Below are 18,636 nucleotides of genomic sequence, written 5' to 3' on the forward strand. Positions count from 1 at the left end.
AACTCCAACAGTAGCACCTCCTAAGGCAGCTCTCCCACAGCTTTCTCCAGGGAGCCTGGAAGGAGCTCCAAAAGGTCTTATTGCACAAAAGGCCTTATTGCACAAAGGCATGACCCAATCCCAAGGCAGAGATGAAGCTCACCTGGCCATCAAAGAGAACCTGAAGGGTACTGACCCCTGCCAGCACACCGAGCTGTTACTCAGCTGTCATGAAACCACAGAATCACATTCTCCCAGCAGCCAGAAAATGTCCTGACACACAGGGTTTATTTCAAAGCCTAGAATAAGAAATAAGCAAGAGTCATTTCCAACTTCCACATAAGGCTTCACCCAAGCAACAGAGAAAAATATCCTATAGCAAAGGCCCCAGTGCTAGACATGCCCAGGAACAGCAACACCTAGTTACCGAGGAGTCAAAGGTTTCACTGACAGTTACTTAAATCTGGAGACCACCCTCTGCACAGTCATCATCTGGCCTAATAATAGCCTTCCAAGAAAGAAAAATCCATCTCTGACAAAAGGACATCATGTTATTCCATTATTATCTGCAATATTTGTTCAGGATTTTTTTTTTTTTAAATCCGCAAGTTATTTTTTCTCCACAATACGTCTCATTTCAGAAATAAAGTATGACCAATTATGCCAAACTTAATTTTATTTTACAAACAAAAATATACATTTATTCTATATTTTCTCTCTTTTTACCACCCCCCCACACACACACATAACACTCTTCTGCTCAAGAACTTTGAAAATGGCCCAAAGCATTATATATACATAAATATACAACAGGGGGAAGGTCAGTCCATGACCTAGTGCAGAAACTCCTCAGCAGCAGAATATGGGACACTCTAGAAATACTGAAGTCCTGCCAGCAAAGGACAGGATGGGTGTGTAGACCACCAGCACAGGTGATCCTTCAGCACTGAAGTCAGCTGGTAAAACAACAAATTCATAACCTGCTTTCATATCACATCGCCAAGGAGGGCAGATAAGTCCTCAGACAGGATGCTGAAAGTCAGCAAAAACTCCTTGGGATGAAAAAGCCATTGCTCCTTTGTTTCCCAACTGCTTTGAGACCTTCAGATCTCTTAGCTCTGTCCAAGGCCCACCAACTCCAGGGAAGCTTTACAGGTTTCCCCACCCTTTCAAAGGAACAGCAGCTTGGAATTAGTGTTGTAAAGCAGCAGTAGGAGCAGCAGCAGGACAATTCAGGCACCATGTCATCCATCCCTTTCAGAGCAAGCAGTCCAGCGTGGCTCAGGCCAACTGACAGCAGTGACAGAGGAGCCTGGAACACTTCTCTAACATGGCAAGGGCTGACTTGGCCAGTTGTTTGTCCAGCCCTTACACAGTCATTGCATGGAAGGGAAACGTGAAAGGCTGTGACCTACAGGAGACAACTCCACTCTCACACACAGACAAATGGAAGCCTTTTTTCATCAAAAATAAAATAAAACAAAAAAGTGTGTGGGGGAAGCATTGTTTGTTTTCAAGGTGCTAGTGCTACTTAGAGGCCTGCAGGGCAAAGTCCACAGGCAGACAGAGAGGCTGCATTGCTCATTAACAAAATAAGATAAGGAAAGGGCCTGCATAGTTTTAGCAACCAATATGAACTTCTTGTTCTTACCCATGTTTTCTTTCCCTATGGTGGGAACACTTGGTAGCAAATGCTTTCCTCTACCTGCTCATGATCCAAACTAACACCTCCATGCTGCACCCTGCATGACAATTTCCCAGCCACTCTCACCTCAATATTCTTCATAAACAGCACTAAGTTGGGGCAAGAGATTCACACGGTCCCCAGTATTTCAAATTCCCTCTTTCTTCCACCTCTAGAGAAAAGTTGCTATTGCTTATAGCAGATCTCCACCTACCTAGAGGACTCAAGTAGGAAAGCACCTCCAAAACCAGAGAATACACATCTTCATACACAGTATGTCCCAGAAACCAAACTGATGCAGCTTTCAGATGAACAATCCCTGCATTGCAACACACCATGTCTTGAAACTGCATGCCAGACAGCTCAGATGATAGTCCCTTTTCCAGCATGGAAGAGGTTAATAAGAAGTTCAAAAACAGTCTTTAAATTAACTGCTTTCCACATGCATATAAGTATTTTCAACATATTAAGCCATAAAACTTTCTCAGATCAGCAAAAATCTGGGGATCTGAACAGCAACATCAGAGGACAGTCCCAAAGAAACATATCCACCTCCCACTTGTCTCCCACCATAGCACACCAGCCAGTTCGATTCTAGCACACCTAAGGTGTTTGAGAGTTTCTAGTCACTAAATACTGACAGCTCGGACTCATCATGGGCTTCTGCTCTGCCTCAAGCACCTGAACATCTCTAGAGCCTTCATCTGCAGAGTCAGCTTCCTCCTTCCTAGCAATCTCCAGGCCCCTGCCAGAGCCATGAAGCAGGGTACAAATGCACTTACGTCACAGGTTTTATTCTTGAAACTCAGCCCTGACTCAATGTTGTTACTTAGATTTTCCTGTGAGCTCAAATGCACAGCCTCCACAGACTGTTTCACAGCTCCTTCAGCTCAGCTAGACAGCAGCACTGTCTGTCCTTCTGTCTCCCTACTGTTCAGTCACTTCACATCCATGCTGTGAGCTACCAGCCTCCCCCAAATGCTCCCCAGGCACAGGGAACAGTTCATTCCTCTTCATACCTCTCTTTGCCCACGCACTCAGAACACTCCTTTTAACCACTAGCAACTTCAATTCACGATTTTCACCAGCGTTAGCTGCAACCAGGGATGAGCCCCAGGGATCAGTTTCCCTCTTCAGACACTGCTATCATCACCTGTGTTGTTGCATTATGGCAGGACACAGGCAGTCATGCTGCCTGAAAAAGCCCAGGAAGACCATCTTTGGTTTCAACCATCAAACTCTTTCTATATATGTACAATACAGCAGTCAAATCAACACCCTCATCCCTAAACAACATCCCCCTTATTGGCAGACAAGTGCTTTCAGTCACTGAAAAGGAAGAGGTGCCAGCCAGGGCTGTCTTCTGAATCATATTCACATCTGGAACACAGAGGATCAGGGAAGTTCAGTGTTTACAGGAGTATGAACAAAACTGTTCTCAGGTAGCAAGAGAAAATGTTCTTTCCAAAAGGGTTTGGGCTGCCAACTTAGTTCCACAATAGGTTTTGGAAATCCTAAGGAAAAGAAGAAAGCCATGGCAGATAGCCAAGGACAGATTTCCAGTGGACAGCTGTGGTATCAGGGAGTTTGGAAGGAAAGGAATGAGACAATCATGTGAAGCAGGTGCCCTGCCTCAGGCATTGATGGCTTTCCAGCGGTCACTGTCTATGCTGTTGATGCTGCCCACGTGGTATGGCATGGAGGCCACGTCATCCAGGTAGGCTGTGGTGTCAATCTGAGTGCTTGAGTAGAACGCAGAATCCATTCCTTCCTTCTTGGCAACAGCATAAGGGTGGGGTAGGTGCACATCCACATCCTCAGGTTCATCCACCTGACATTTGTAGGAGAAAAGGATCTTCGGTTCAGACCTGGAGTGATTAAAGATTTAAAATGCATGTTTAAGCAACGTGGTATCAAAGCCACCTATCCTTAACTGAAACTCAGCAGTATTAAGAAATTGGGCATTCAGACCCTAAACACTCCTCACATGAGCTTTCAGCATAGATATTTATGGCAGAGTAACTGCCATAGAGTACTGCTAAACAAAGCTTTGGATGAAGACCTAAGTGAAATAAAAATGGCAGAATCCTGACTCTGCTGTGGGAAAAGTGTCCTCATCTTTGAGAGTTTTCAATTACTGAGGGCAAAAGCATTCAAACACTACTGGACTCAACAGCAGCTTGGCTACTGACACTAAAAGGAGTCAGAATAGGAGGCCACCTCAAGTTCCATCTGTGCACACCAGGAAAACCAAAATACAAACACTGTGGATCACCAGTTTCTACCTCTAACTCCAGACAGTGTTCCCTTCTATTCAAAAGGAAGTAGAGGTTCATTTTTAGATTTTAAAAGTACTTTCCGTTCTCAGTTATTTTTAAAGCCTGCTGTTTCGTGCTTATGGACAAGCCTGCGCTAAACCACTCGGGTTTTCTGACCAAGGTGCATTTCCCGTGAGTGGCCACAAGACGGCAACCCCGGCCCAGGAATCGCCCTTCCCAGGGCTTCTCACTGGTGACTCTCGGGCCCATCACAGAGACCTTGCAGTCAAAGAGCTACCTGACCCCCAGATCCTTTCTACAAAACTATCCCAAAACCCAACCGGAAGACCATTTAACCTTCCAGGACTTAATCCGTCACTAACCATTCAGCTACCAACTTCAGCAGAAAAACTTCGTACTACAGGGGATGCCAAGGCTGAAGAAGTGATCCTCAGAAATCTTCAAGGGCAGAAATTAAAACTGCTTCTCCAACTGGCATTGTAGTTGCTGTCTTTATTGTACAGATGGAGAAAACTTGTGTGCAAAACAATTAAATGACAGTATATACCCTCTAAACTCCTGTTCCTGGTTACTTACCCAAAGAAGCCTTTCAGGAATGCCACATAGATGAGAGGTGCAAAAAAGCTGAAGTAAAGGAACGTGGTAGCATCAACACAGCTGTCAACAGCAAAAGGGAACATGAAGGGATTTAGCATTCAAGCATAATACAGCTGGCTAACACCAGCCACATTCCCCCAGAATGATCCAATTTCCCTCTAGAGTGTCCAGAGAACATAAAAAGTCTTGTGCTAAACAAATTTAAACTGATGCAAAGTATCAGATATTGTCATCAGAATCTGTCACTGCTCCTATACACTCAGAGGGAACCATGACAAAACCCAGGGTCTGACCAAGAGCAGTCTCAAGTGCTCCCAATTTTGACCTGCAGACATGACACTGATCCCTGCAAGAACAAGACCCCAAGTATGAATAAGGGTGTCTCCATATTTCTAGCAAACAGACTATTTACTCCCTTATTACCTATTAAATGTGAGCCAATGGCCAGACATCAGTGGATATAAGCTATTACTCTCACTCATCACCTCGAGACCACTGCAGCACATGAAGTTCCACAACCTCTCCACTCTGAGTTTCCTGACCACTTAAGGTGATTTGGCACAAAACAGAACCAACAGGTTTATTCCTTCTTAGGAACACAGCACAGCTTTGTTTTCTTGGGAGAGGCAGTGCTGAAGGACACTCAAAAGCAACACAAGATACAGGGATGCAGACCTCCTCCCCCAACATACATACCACAGTCCTTCTATGATATCCACACAGAGGAGGGCACTGCCCAGGCCCTGCACCAGGTTCAGCAGTGCCAGGATGGTAGCATAAATATAAAAACTCTTCCGGGCTGTGGGAAAGACATGGACACAGATGAAGCTCAACCCCAAACACCAGCCCAATGCAAATCTGTTTGACGGAGATGCCAAACCCAACACAAGCATCTCACCACTTGTCTCTTTAAGAACTCCTGAAGAATTAAGACTGTATTTCCCTGTCCCGTGCCAGCAGGATTGATGGTGGTTTAGTGGACTAAACCATAGCCTCCTGCACGTGTATACACTCATAAGATGGGTTTTGAAAACATACGGTTATGGCAACACATGCAAAGATTTAATTGGCAAGCATCTGGAACCAGTGTCAGTCACATAATTAAATGCAAGAAAAACAAACAAAAAAACCCAGCTGAGTTAGAAACTGTGCCCTTCCAACACAAAACACTAATAAAATTGCTCAGGAGACCCCAACAGGAGCAGCAGGGCATTCTGGACACTAGGTAGATCAGGCCCAGAACCTGTGCCTGTGCCATACATACCCCCTCCCTCAGGGTACCCACACATAGATGCCAAGACTAGTTAGAGAGAGAAGAGCTCAATGCAAACACCTTACTAACAACTCTGTTCAAGGATTGCAGATATTCTGCAACCATAACAAAAGGGGGAAAAAAAAAGAAGCATCATAATAAAGTAAAAGCCCAGATAAAGATTATTGAGTAGCTCCCATTGAGCCTTTCCTTCCCAGGGAATGACCAGCATGCACACTTTAATATCATGTATGCATTTCAAAGGAAGCTGTTATTAAGAAGTCCTTTCTTAGGTCTCTCAGAAGATTATATATTTACATTACACCTGTATCATTAACTGAGCAGTAGGTCTTGTTTTCTTAATGTAGTTGTTTAGCTACTGAAGTTGCAGTGTAATTGCTCTTACTCTGCTCTCCAGAAGGCACAACATACTATTTTTTCCAGGGATAAGTTATCGGTCCTTTGCTACGTTATCTGTACCCTGAGACAGTGGAATGCATCTGCAGCACAAACACATACAGGAACCTTTTACTCCCACCTATCCTTTATCCTGGCGCTGTCTCCATCTATACTATGGAAAACACTACAGTTACTTACAGGGCAAAGAAATCCGGTCTTTCAGAGGAGTTTTTGGAAGAATCACCACCAAGGAATAGACCTGTTGAGACAAAGAACTAACAGTTCCAAGGCTGTTTGGCAACTGAACTCAGCAATCTTTGCAGGGATGGTCTATGGTATCACGCACTCCCTAGATGTCTCAGGGCAGAGGCACAAACCCCCTGATATTTAACCCCATGCAGATGTGAAGGCCCCACAGCTCACCCTTATCAGCACAAAACTGCTGGTCACTGACAAACAGGGGAGGGAAGAACATCTAAGCTGTAATTTAGCTGCCCCAGCTTATAGCACTCTCACTGCACTTTATTGCCTCAGCTTTCCTACCACATGAGAAGCATCAATGCTGCGCTGTATGAGGCAGGAGGGGGAGCAGGGCATTACTGTACACAAATCACCCTCCTTGCTCCATTTAGAAAACACAAAGCAGCTGTCACAGTGCATAACACATTCCCAGTACCAGAAAGAAGAAACAGGAGCTGGCAAGCCAAAAGTGTCTCCCTCCATGGCCATAGATGTTGAAGTCTTCTGCTGAGAGGTGGGCATCAGGGTACAGGATTTCCAGGGTGCCCTAGGAGAGAAGTGGCACCAAATGATTCTGTTACAGTATCTTCACTGAAATGCATGTCTGGACAAGGGACACTGTTTAAAGAAGTTCAGACAACAGCTGGTCTGCCCCCCAGGACCCAACCATTGCCCAGCTTAGACCAAGTTAAGCTCACACAGAAGAGGAAGAAACTGAAGACAAGAAGTGAGGGGGGGGAAAATGGCAGGAATCTGCATCTGAAGGAAACTGGTATCAATGACATTCCAGGAGACTGAGTGGATGGGGGCTGCAAGCAGTTGTCCGTCTGAAATAGGCTGAGAGCTCCATTTCTATCTTGAGAGTAGACCCTTCTGTTGAAATATCCAGAACACAGACAACTTGGGAAAGGATACTGTCTCACTCACATAAATTTCTGAAAATAGCATGAATAGAAGCCACCACTCAGAGAGTGAAAAGTGCTTGTAAGCACTACTGAACCCAGATATAGCTCGAACACTTGATATTTAATGAGGCTCCTCCAGCTTTATCATGTGGTAATGATCAGCTCACGGCCTGCGCAGGCAAGAGCCTCGTCACAGAACAAAGATCTGTGTGTTATTCTGGGGCTGCCCCGAGCATAGGGACACAGGGCTGACCACTGCCAAAGGGAGGAGAATAAACCCAGACACAGATTGCATTGTTCAGACACATGAAGACATGACTAATAGACTGAGCTAGCAAGCCAGCTGCTAGTTTGAAGAGTAGCAAGAGCTCTCAGCTCTCAAAGAGTCAGCAGACAAGAGGCTACTGCAGTGCCCTTACCTGGCAAGCACACCTCAGGTTCCTCCATCTAGTTTTCATGGCCCTTGAGGGCAGACTCACAACTTGTGGCTCAGATGTGGAAAACCTCACTCCTGTTCCAAGGTTCACTAAACAAGGCAATCCATGTAAACCTCATCTTATTTCTTCACCTTGGCTGAACTATTCACGCAGTAAAGAGGACAAGCAGATACCATCTGCTTATACATTGCCACAAGCATGCCATTTTCCTCCAAAACCTCATCCAGAGAGCAAAGCTGCCACTTCCAGATAGGAGTCACACACTTAACTGCTTACTCTTCAAGGAAAGTCCCCTCTTTTGCAAAGACTAATCCTTCTGCTCCAACATACTCACCTGGGTGACAGAATATGCCAGAGACAGCACAGTAGTGATTGCCAGTACACGTTTCACACTTGACTTGCTCTCCAGGTGACCTGTAATTAAGGAGTACAGAAGTGACTCAGGATGTAACCCCAACACTGGTTAAAATCAGGTTTTTTTCAGAACCAATACTTGTATTTGCAGAGGCCTTCAAGGGAAGGTAAAAGTTCACTTAACCCTGTTTGGAGAGTTGAGCCTTTTACAGACTAAATAATATTTATAAAACAAGAGATTTTAACTTGCTTTCCTCCTGTCCACAATAATATAGAGAAAAGGACTAAGTCTTTTTGCTGGGGTTAGAAAAAAAAAATTCAAGAATGACTACAATATACACTGAGATATTGTAAAGCTTCTTCTCAGGAAAAAGAGTTGATGGGAGTCTGAGTTAGAGAAATCTAACTCGAATATGCTGGAGCAGGTAAACTCCAGAAGTTCCTCAGAAGATGAAAAGGTTACTGCTCAGGTGTCCCACTAGCAGTAACCCACATTCCAATCCCTCTCTTCTACCTCTGATGCACAGGAAGAGGCATTTTTAGTTGCACAACTGAAAGAAGTAGAATTACAGATTGCAGGTACAGTTAAAGCATTTGAATGAAGCCAGGATGGAATCAAACCAACCAAGGATGCAATAGAGGGGATAGATGGGACCCCAAAGGAACCATCTTAACTAAAATGTGGTTGAAGTAAAGATCAGACTGTTGATCTTGGCATAAGACTTATTTACCTAAGCTATGCACTCTCTCAGCATATGCATGCAGGACAAACAAAGCACATATAAATCTTTCAATCACACAAGCCATAAATCTGTAGATATAATCAGGCTCTCAACCACTTCTAACTAAAACTCCCCACTCTGTCCTTTGTATTTATTCTAAAGTTTCTTTGCTTTATAGAATCAGCATCTCCATGAACTTATAGATGCAGCCTCTGTGGAAAGAAAGGGAATAGAAAACATTCAAAGCACTCGAAAACCTCCTGACACGTACCAAAGGCAAGGCCTAGAATCACCACACTCAGCTCAATCGCCAGAAGGAAGAACCTTGTGATCTCCCACAGGATCTGATGGATAACAGAAACCAGACAAACATGGTTAGATGGAGCCAGGAACCATTTAGAAGTTAATACAGCAAAACTCCAAGGGATGGCAGCCTCTGAATGGAGCAGGTCACTTCCACAAGCCCTCCTCATGCTTTATAGGGATACTGATCACATGCTTGTTGCAAGTCCTGTTCATGCCTGTGAAACAGAACACTTGGGTGGGAGCAAGCAAAGAGCAAGTCAACAGAGAGAGGAAGTGGCCACAGTTTGCCCCAGCTGAGGATCTGTCACTTGTCTCAGATGTGTTCTTTCTGCTGTGCTCCCAAGGAGCACAAACCCATGACGACCTCAGAAGTTCTTAAAGTAGCGAATATGCCTGAACAAACTCTGTATTCTTCCTCTTAAAAAGCTACTAATTCTAAAATCTAAAGCATATTCAATCCTATCCCTCCTTTTCCACCTTGTTATTTGCAGTCTCATGTTTTATTTGGTGAAACAAGACTAATAAAACAGCAGGTGAGGCAACTTTCCAGGGAGTCATGCAATAAATCAGTGTCAAATCTAGAACAAGAATGCAGATTCTGGCTTGTTAATCCTTTTCCTCTGAATGCTGAACAGTACCCTCTCTGGAAGATACATAATATTTTAAGAGGCATTTGATGAGACACTTCTAATCTCAGCAAATACGCTGTGTGTGTATATATATGTGAGAACACACAATGGACAGGACAAAACCCATGTTTACAGGAAAAACTGACAGAGTATGTGTCTTGCTTCCCAGCAAGGTGCACTTATCAGCAGCACCAGAGCTGAAGAAAAGCACTTTCCCACCTCTTCTTCATTATTCAAGTCCTGGACCTACATCTGTTCAATGGAGGTGAATGAAAATGCTACAAACATCCAGCCACTTACCACAAGCAGCACTTCACAATGCTTTGACAGGTAACATTAAAGGGAAAAGCGAGAGAATCACAGAGACCCCAGAGAATAAAGCCAATGACCTGTACGGTGTGGATGGTTCCTCTTTCTCTAACAGTTCAAGAACTGCAGAGCTTTATGGTTTAAGCACTATTTTCCTACAAGTCAAATGACTACAAAGTAACAGCACATACAAAGCTATTTCCTGTTTGCTAAGGGTTCATCCTGTGCTCAGCGTCTGCAAGGACATTCAGGTGTCAGTGTCAAAAGGGAATTCAGTTTTATTTGCATTCAATACAAAAAAATTAAACATTTTCAAAGAGTCACTTGAATAATGCAAGAGTAACAAAGACCAGGTCTTGCCTATTCACTAATGTATCTGAATATTTACCACTTGCAAAGCAGAATCGTTTCACCCCTGCAACAGGAAACTTTGGCTGCCACTATTTGTGCACCTATTTTAGGAAATCCATTGTTTTACAGCCCTGGATGTTGTGATGATTTAGGTGCAGTTATTAGAACAGGATTCCATAGTACACATAGCCATGAATACTGCAAAAAAACCACATTCTTCTTGTATGCACACAAGAGGGAAGCCAGAGCAGATTGTTGTGGTTAGAACTGCGCAAAGCAGAGCCTCTAAAGTCAGCGTTGCACCTACCTTGTCAGCAACTGTGGCAGCATCAGAGGCACTCACAGTCATGGAGACAACAGCACGGGCAATACCAACTAAAGCCACCACAAATACCTGCAAAAAAAAGATAACAAAAGCGAGCTCATGTCAAAAGGTACATATGCAGTAGTGACCAGAAACCCTTCTGGAATACCATTTGCAGGTCAGCTTTCCAACCTGATAATGTGTACTAGGAGAGACTACGGTTAATTTCCTGAAAAAGATTCCTCAGACTTGTTAGATATAGGAGTGCTGACTTAGAATTTAGGAAGGAACAAATTGCCTCAACTGTCAGACTAAGCTCTGAATTGTTCTCACCCAGTCCTTACAACCATATCTTTACAGTCTTCCCACCCTTCACTCCACCGGGGCAGGGAAGGAGAAAAAAGAAGATACAAAACATATCCCTCCAAATTACAAGATCAAATGATTGGTATGTCTGACTAAATCAATCACATCAGATAACAGAAGCCACTCAACACCAGCTACCACACATCAGATCTGTGACCAAACTAAAACCTGCAGTTCTCTCACTCCACACTGACAATGCTCAGGAATGCAGAGGAAAGGTCACCTGTAGCCAATAGCTTAAAAACATCTTACCCTGCTGCACTGTACAACAGAGATACCCAAGTCACCTCATATAACATTTAAGCATGACAGCTCAGCAAGGCTCATTTACCAACCCCTGTGCTGTCCCAGTCATACTACACAATTAAAAGCTCAGTTGGATACATCCACCCTCTGCTGTGCAGACTTATCCTCCAAAAAAATCAGATTTTTCCAGATAAAATTCTCTGAGCCACAGGCTGATCCTAACAGTGCAGATATAAGACAGCTAAATCTATCAGGGAACCAAGAGTCCAAGCTGATTCTAAGCTGGCTAGAGAATGGAAATGACCAATAAGTTACCTACAGCTGAGTATCTCTGCCTTAATGGAAGAGGGATGGAAAAGGCATGAAAGAAGAGTACAACAACAATCCCTCCTGCAGTGGAAAACACTGTGACAAGAGACTGACAAAAAAGAAGGATCCCTGAATATAATGGTGTTCTAGAGCAGCAACAACTCATTGGAGAGGAACACACCCTTTTTGTTTCCTCTTTAAGCAGGTAGAGACCCTTCCAAATCTGTTAACATTAATCACTGACTTCACAGGAAAGCATTCCTTCAGGACATGCCAAACAGCCAACCGAAAGGAAATCCTCACAGAACACACTTCCATCCTCATTTCCCAATAACATGCTCCAGAAGATCAAACTGAATGAAAGCATTTTCCTCTCACACTGTGTGCTGGGTTTGGCTGGGAGAAAGTGAACTGCCTTTTCAGTACCTGGTATGGGACTGCGTTTTGGATTTGTGCTGGAGACTGTGTTGATAACGCAGGGATGTTTTTGCTACTGCTGAGCAGCAATTACAGAGTCTGCCTCTCAACCCACCCCACCAGCGAGCTGGCTGGGAGTGCACAAGAAGTTAAGAGAGGACAGCTGGGACAGGTGACCCCAACTGACCCCAAGGATATCCCACACCACATGGCATCATGTTCAGCACGTAAAGCCAGGAAGAAGGAGGAAGGAAGGGACTTTCAGACTAATGGTGTTTGTCTTCCCCAGTAACCATTACATGTGATGGAGCCCAGCTTTCCTGGGCATGGCTGAACACCTGCCTGCCCATGGAAGGGGTGAATGAATGCCTTGTTTTGCTTTCCCTGTGTACGTGGCATTTGCTTTACTTATTAAACTGTCTTTATTTCAACCCATGAAATTCCACTTCTCACTTCTACTCTTCTGATTCTCTCCCCTGTCCAACCAGAGGGGAGTGAGCAAGTGGCTGCCTGGGGCTGAGTTGCTGGCTGAGGTTAAAACACAACCAGCTGTTTCAGCACTTTGTTTCTCACTTCATTTTTAAAAAGGCAACAGTATTAAGTCAGTTCTCTTTTCTTCCCTTTGGTTTATCAAGAGTTTTGCTTTTCAAAGCCTTTGGCACAAACTCCTACTGACCATGTGTATTACTGGAAACATGACAGAAGACTTAAATTCAGACTGGAAAAGGCTGGTAATATTTTTAAAAGGTTGAAACATTTGTGTGTATACCTGGTTATCCAAAACTGTGCACAAGCCCAGTACCCATACTTCTGGCCTGAAAGAGCTAACAAGACTTCCCACCAAAGATTCAGTTGAGGCTACTAGCTCAGATTTGGTTTTGAGCTTCTTAGGTTTTGCCATGCCAGTCCCTGTACCTAGAGAAAGATGCCTCCATCTAACCCAATTCAAACACACATTCACTTCACAATCTGTACTGAAGTCACTGAGGAAGAGCAAGCACACTGAGCCAAGCCAGGATGGCAAAAAGCACCTGTGATAAAGCTTCTGAATTACACTTTTGAATACATTCAGGTAGGGTCTCAGCTGCATTTATGACATAAGCATAAGACACTGGATTCCAAGACATGAAAGTAACAAAGGAAGAAAAAAGGAAAAGAAAAAATTAAGTCACCATGGGAGAATAAAATCCACTCCAATCCAGCAGATGTGGTCCCACAATCTATTAAAAGCTGAATTCAAACAGTGAAAAAAAAAAATCTGTGTCTACTTCTTGTAGTAGACCTTTAACAAAAACCAGATTTTATCCCTGCAAGAGCTAGTCTAGGTTCTCTCCACTAGTTTGTGATATTGTTCATGAGTGGTAATAAAAAAAACACTCATCAATTCAAAGGCACAGAATCGTACTCACTAGTATGTAGAATGTAGTGAAGATTGGGCTGGAAGTGACCCGGATTTTGGCCCTGGCAGAGGGCAGTTTCCAGAGAAGAAACATAAAGAAAAGCACATTGGGAACCAGGAGCAGAAGATCCCAGTAGCGGACTCTGCAAAAAGTAAATAAAATAGGTTTTCTTCCTGTTCTTCAGCCTCTAGAAGGGAAGGCACCAGCCCCAGCTCCTTCTCATCTGAACTCTGAGAAAGAAAGTTCCTTACCCTAGGCCAGGGTCAGACTGTTTTCCCATTTCCTCCGACTCACCTGGACTTCCCAATGTCCTCATAGAGCAACAACAGGCACTTGTGTGGCACAGTGATGTTCGTGTCGTTGACTGCCTGCGTTGTCATCGGGGACAGGGTTGTCACATTCTCCGGTGCTGTCACGGGGGAAGTTGAATGTGTGATGTTGTCAGACATGGAGAATCTCATCACAGACATCATGGACTGGAACATCCTGTCTTCCCTCTGGTCCAGGTCAAACACAGGTAAGACAACCACAGCAAAGACAGAAAGCAACATTAAATCAGTTGTGAGTCAGAGGTAAAAAACCACATCCTTGACATTAGGCCCCTGCACAACTGCTTCCTGCTTGGTACAGCAAATTATCGTCATCTGGAAGACTATTACACAATAAAAAGGTCACCTGCCCTTACTCTGCACACAGCCATTAGGGTGGAAAGTACAAAACCACTGTCTTGTATCAGAGTAACAAGCGCATTCAAAATGCTGTAATAATACATTGGATTAATTTTTGTGATTCTTTGAGCTTTGGCAGATTCCTAGAAGAAATCAAGACTCAGAAGCAATACATGGCATCATCAGATGGAGACAGAAACCCTGCTTTACCAGGATACTCATTATTGTTCTAGCTCCCAAGATCAAGAAGTTACAGTCAATTATTTGAATTCAACTGCTACATAGAAAGGATGAAGGTCCTTACCAAAAACCTGTTGCTGTTACCAACCCTGCAGTCTGAGAGCAGGGAGAGCCTCTCATGCTTCTACCTAAAGGGACTGCATAGAGGCTTTATCTTTCAAACCCAACACTGGCAAAAGCCAAGATTCAGCACTTTTTTCCTAACCCTCTGCAAGACACCAGAACTACTCTGGTTTTGAGCAGAGCAGTAAGGCTGGGAAAAGACAGCACCTGTTAGCATAAAGTTCTTCAGCTTCTTTACATCCACCAGTCTCAATTACATTGCCCTTCTCAGACACAAATCAGCATTGTCATCAGCAGTTTACAAACCCAGACTCAGATGCAGCCTTACCTAGTGGGTTTCCTAAGCTCAGACCCTCAGGCAGCAGAGCACTATGGTCGGGATCAGAAGATTCTGATTTCATGGCACTCTGTTCTTTTCCCTGCCCTACCTTCCACCTCTCCTGCCTCTCAGAAAGATGACACACCTGAACTTCCTATTCCCCTGATAAAACATTTTTGCATGGCCTCCCCAAGAGAATATCCACAGCTTTTCCACCATCTGTCCATCCTCCAAGGCCCTGCACTGCTGTGACATTAACTGTCCCTCCAGAAGTTAAAGGGACACTCTGCTCTGCCATCCATAAAACTCCATGGGCTCCATGTCTTTGTTGGTGGCATTGGCAGAAATCACCCCAGCAGCAGTTCATCCCTCTGTTGGTTCTACAATTGCCTTGGAAGCTTAGGTGGACTATGGCACACAACACTTTAGATTAGGAGTTAGTATATACTAAAGTTTTGTTCTGATTGACCTTACTAAGCCTGCTCCTGATTTAAGGTACCACCTGGTGCAAATCTCTCCTCTTCCCACCCTAAAGCAGCAATCTTCACTGTGAAGGTACTTGAGTAGCTACCAGCTGAATACAAACACAGGGTCCAATCACCTCTCCTGGCAATCCCTAAGTGATCACAGACAACACAGATTCAAAAAAGATAAATCTCTGTCAGCCAACATCTCAGATGCACATTGCCAGGGACAGCACTCGAGCAGTCTGTGCTATAACTAATCCAAGACTTATCTCAAAAAAATTCTCCCTGTTTGACTTCAGCCCTGGCTTGCCTGGTGAAAACTGACAGACCCATGACAGGGCTCAGAAGGTTTTTTCCCTTAGAGGTTCTGTGTGACTCACAAGTTGGAAGGAATCAGCAGAGCCCCGTGTCATCTGCTGAGCTTTGGGAGTTCAGTAGCACCTTCCCCACAAATTGCTCAAGATTGTCAGTCACGGGCTCTTATTTCTCTTCAGAGGCTGAGACTCCTCCCAGGTTTTCTAAGAGGCAAGGAGATCATACCACCCTCAGCCAACAAACCCTCCCTTCAATTCATCCTTGCTGACAGAGACTCCCTGAGCTGGGATTTCCTTTCGTGACTGTGGTGTGCTCTGCTGCACGAGAGACATCACTGTAAATAAACACACAGACCTGGAAGGATCAGCTTTGCCTTTGGCAAATCCTGGGCCAAAAAATCCTAGTTCAAGTAGAGGTTCCAGTAAACAACCTTCACATTCCAGACTTATTTCTACAAGTGTCCTCTCTTCCCTCCAGCTTCTCACTCCTCTGAATTGACACTGTTGAGAAGGATTTTCTCTTCATAATTTTGCTCCATTCTCTTCCTCTGAAACAGCACTATATCTCAATAGCAGTGACGGCAAGTATGATCACATTTGCCAACACAGGAAAATTTCTACCCAATTTTTAAAAAAAAGGCATGAAAAGGTAGAGAAAAACCTAACAGACCATGGGCAGAATAACATCACCAACTGTAAACTATCACAACCTCCTAATATCTCTTCTGGGACAAAGAATTCCACCTAGCTGTCACACTGAAAAGAGCTCGAGTATAAAGCTGTAAGAAATTTATGTTAGAACAACTTCTTATGAAAAGAACAAACAGTCTCCATTATTTTCACTAGAAACCACGACTATCACACCACAGCAGAGAGCTGCTGATAAAGCGAGGAGTTGGCCACACGTAACAGAAGTCCAGTCACGAGGTTTCAAAGGGCAAAGAGGAATCAAGCTCACCTCTCAGCCAGGCTGCTCACTACAGCCTGGTACTTGTATTCCTCCCCAGATGAAGTGTACACAAAGCAGAGCAACAGAACATCCAACATGATAAGACAGGGCAGCCAAGGTCATCAGCCAGACAGCACAGTGGTCATGCTTCTGTAATAGCTAAGGCCTACAGCAAAATGTGGAGAACTGGCCCATTCCTGGTCCAAATCACCAGGAAAAATCCCACAGCAACAGGACCAGGAGCGGATGGCAAGGATCCAGCTAGGGCTCATCATGCCCAGCCACACTGCTCCTTACAGCACACTGTCCTTGCTCTGTCCAGTCCTAAACAAATCCAGTCAGCTAAGCACATCCAAGAGCTCTCTCACCACACCCTGTCCCCCCCAGCCAGCCCAGCCCTTCAATGGGGGCAAAATCATCCAGATTTTGCATGAAAAGAAATCAGTGCTGCAGTTGTGGTCTCCCCTTTTCATCCAGCAGGCAGATCTATACACCAAACAAAATAAAATGGTTTTCTACACTCCAGCCAAAGTCAGGCTGACTTGGCCAGGGCTGATTCCTCAGTTCAAGCCCTGGACAGGCTGCATTTAGACCAAGAACACCCTCGTGGGTTGCAGTGACAGGGCGCAAGGGAAGGATCCACTGCACCTTCAGGGAAATGTTATCTCACCAATGGATTTTGCTCCTTGATTCATGGCACCCTAACAGTATCGGAGTACAATGAAATTCAGAGCTTACATTGGTGGCAATCCTCTGTGCTCTTGAAGCCCACCCACAAAAAGGTGAATTACACGCTGCCAATAAAAAAACTGAAACTCTTCTTTCTCTCTGCAAACAGTATCAGAAAGTCCTGTAAATACAGACCATGCCAGGGTTAAGGTTGTCCTTTACAACACTCTACTTGTGTAATAAAAACGACACTGACCAGATCCCTGCTTAAACACAACTGTTACTTCAATAATGTAAAATGCTTTAAAAAAACTCCAAACGCTAAAAATAATAAAAAAAAAAAAAAAAAAAACCAACACCCAAAAATAAAAAAGAGTGGTTTTTTCTTCTCTTCCTTTTTTTATACGGCTCTTCAACTCTCATTCTTGGTCACAGCAGCTGCATTTTGCATCTCATCCTCAGAACTCACAGGAGAAGGATTTTCCCCCAGTGGCCCAGCACCTCTTTTTCTCCCAGTTTCATTCTCACATCCCGTTCTGAGCTAAGGTTAAAAGAGAAAGCTACCGCAACACCAAATACCGACCAAAGCAAAATACCAAAAGCAGAAGTACCAACAACAAGCCAAAAGGCTCACGCAGAGAACCCCGGTCCAGGGGGTGCATTTCAGAAACGCGTCTCCTGAGAATTCTTGTTGTTTTGGTTTTGATTCCCCTGGAAGGCGGGAGCACAAGCAGCAAGAAAACCAACAGCGCGCGGCCAGCTCGTTCGGGGCAGGCGGGGAAGCGCTGCCCGTTCCCCAGGGAAGCAGAGCCGGGGCACAGCCGCGGTCACATCGCACCCTCAGCCGGGCAGAGCTGCCCCGCGGCTCCTGCCGTAGGGCGGCACGGGGAGGCCCCGGGAGGGCCGCGGTCCCCATATGCGGCACCCCGGTACCTGTCCCTCCCCGCTACCCCCCTCCCGCCGGCCCCGCTCCCCCAGCCCTGGCCCCGCTGGTCCCGCTCGTACCCGGCCGGCGCCGCCGCCGCCGCTCAGCCCCGGGGCCCCGGCCCCGCCATCCGAGGCCCGGCCCTGCCGCTCCCCTCAGCCGGGGACCGTCGCTCAAGAGCGGGCCGAGTGCGGCGCGCAGGGACCGGGCGGAGACGTGACCGCCAAGAAGAGCTAGTCGGTCGAACCGGACGCGACAATTGAGAGACGATCCCCGAGAGCGCGCCAGAAGGGCCAATCAGAGGCCAAAAAGGACGAGAGAAATAGAGGCGAGAGCCAATGGGAAGAGGCGAGAGGCGGGACTAAGGGGCGCTTCCCGCCGCTGTTTAAGGGGCCCTGTCCCCGCCCGCGGGTCCCCAGGTGACGGCGGGGTTGGAATCAGATCTGTTATTTACAGCCCGATCCCACCTCCCAGGCCAGCCTGCACAGCCCAACATCCCACCCAACGGTGAGCGCTCCCACCGCCACACACTTCTGT

General features: G+C 45.3%; 1 protein-coding gene across 1 annotated transcript; it reads right to left on the bottom strand.

Annotated features, from left to right (window-relative positions):
* Positions 1–248: 248 nt before the first annotated feature.
* On the bottom strand, positions 249–18,282 carry TPRA1 (transmembrane protein adipocyte associated 1). The gene is made up of 11 exons (XM_051788914.1): positions 18,180–18,282; positions 13,780–13,982; positions 13,495–13,627; positions 10,751–10,837; positions 9,120–9,192; positions 8,107–8,186; positions 6,867–6,977; positions 6,389–6,449; positions 5,236–5,338; positions 4,519–4,599; positions 249–3,531 (listed from the first exon to the last, which is right to left on the bottom strand). The coding sequence occupies exons 2-11, from the start codon at positions 13,968–13,970 to the stop codon at positions 3,297–3,299; spliced, it is 1,155 nt and encodes a 384-aa protein (XP_051644874.1). The 5' UTR covers positions 13,971–13,982; positions 18,180–18,282; the 3' UTR covers positions 249–3,296.
* Between the last annotated feature and the right edge of the window lie 354 nt (positions 18,283–18,636).

The sequence above is a fragment of the Manacus candei genome, unplaced genomic scaffold (assembly GCF_025592945.1).
Source record: "Manacus candei isolate 608988 ecotype Guabito, Panama unplaced genomic scaffold, ASM2559294v1 h1tg000025l, whole genome shotgun sequence".
NCBI classification, from domain to species: domain Eukaryota; kingdom Metazoa; phylum Chordata; class Aves; order Passeriformes; family Pipridae; genus Manacus; species Manacus candei.

Coding starts and splice junctions, on each gene's coding strand:
- TPRA1 (XM_051788914.1), bottom strand. CDS start 13,970: ATGTTCCAGTCCATGATGTCTGTGATGAGATTCTCCATGTCTGACAAC. Junction 6,978..8,106: donor TGGCATATTCTGTCACCCAG/GTGAGTATGTTG, acceptor CTTCTCTCCTAG/GGCACCCTGGAAATCCTGTA. Junction 4,600..5,235: donor GATATCATAGAAGGACTGTG/GTATGTATGTTG, acceptor TGCTGTTGACAG/CTGTGTTGATGCTACCACGT.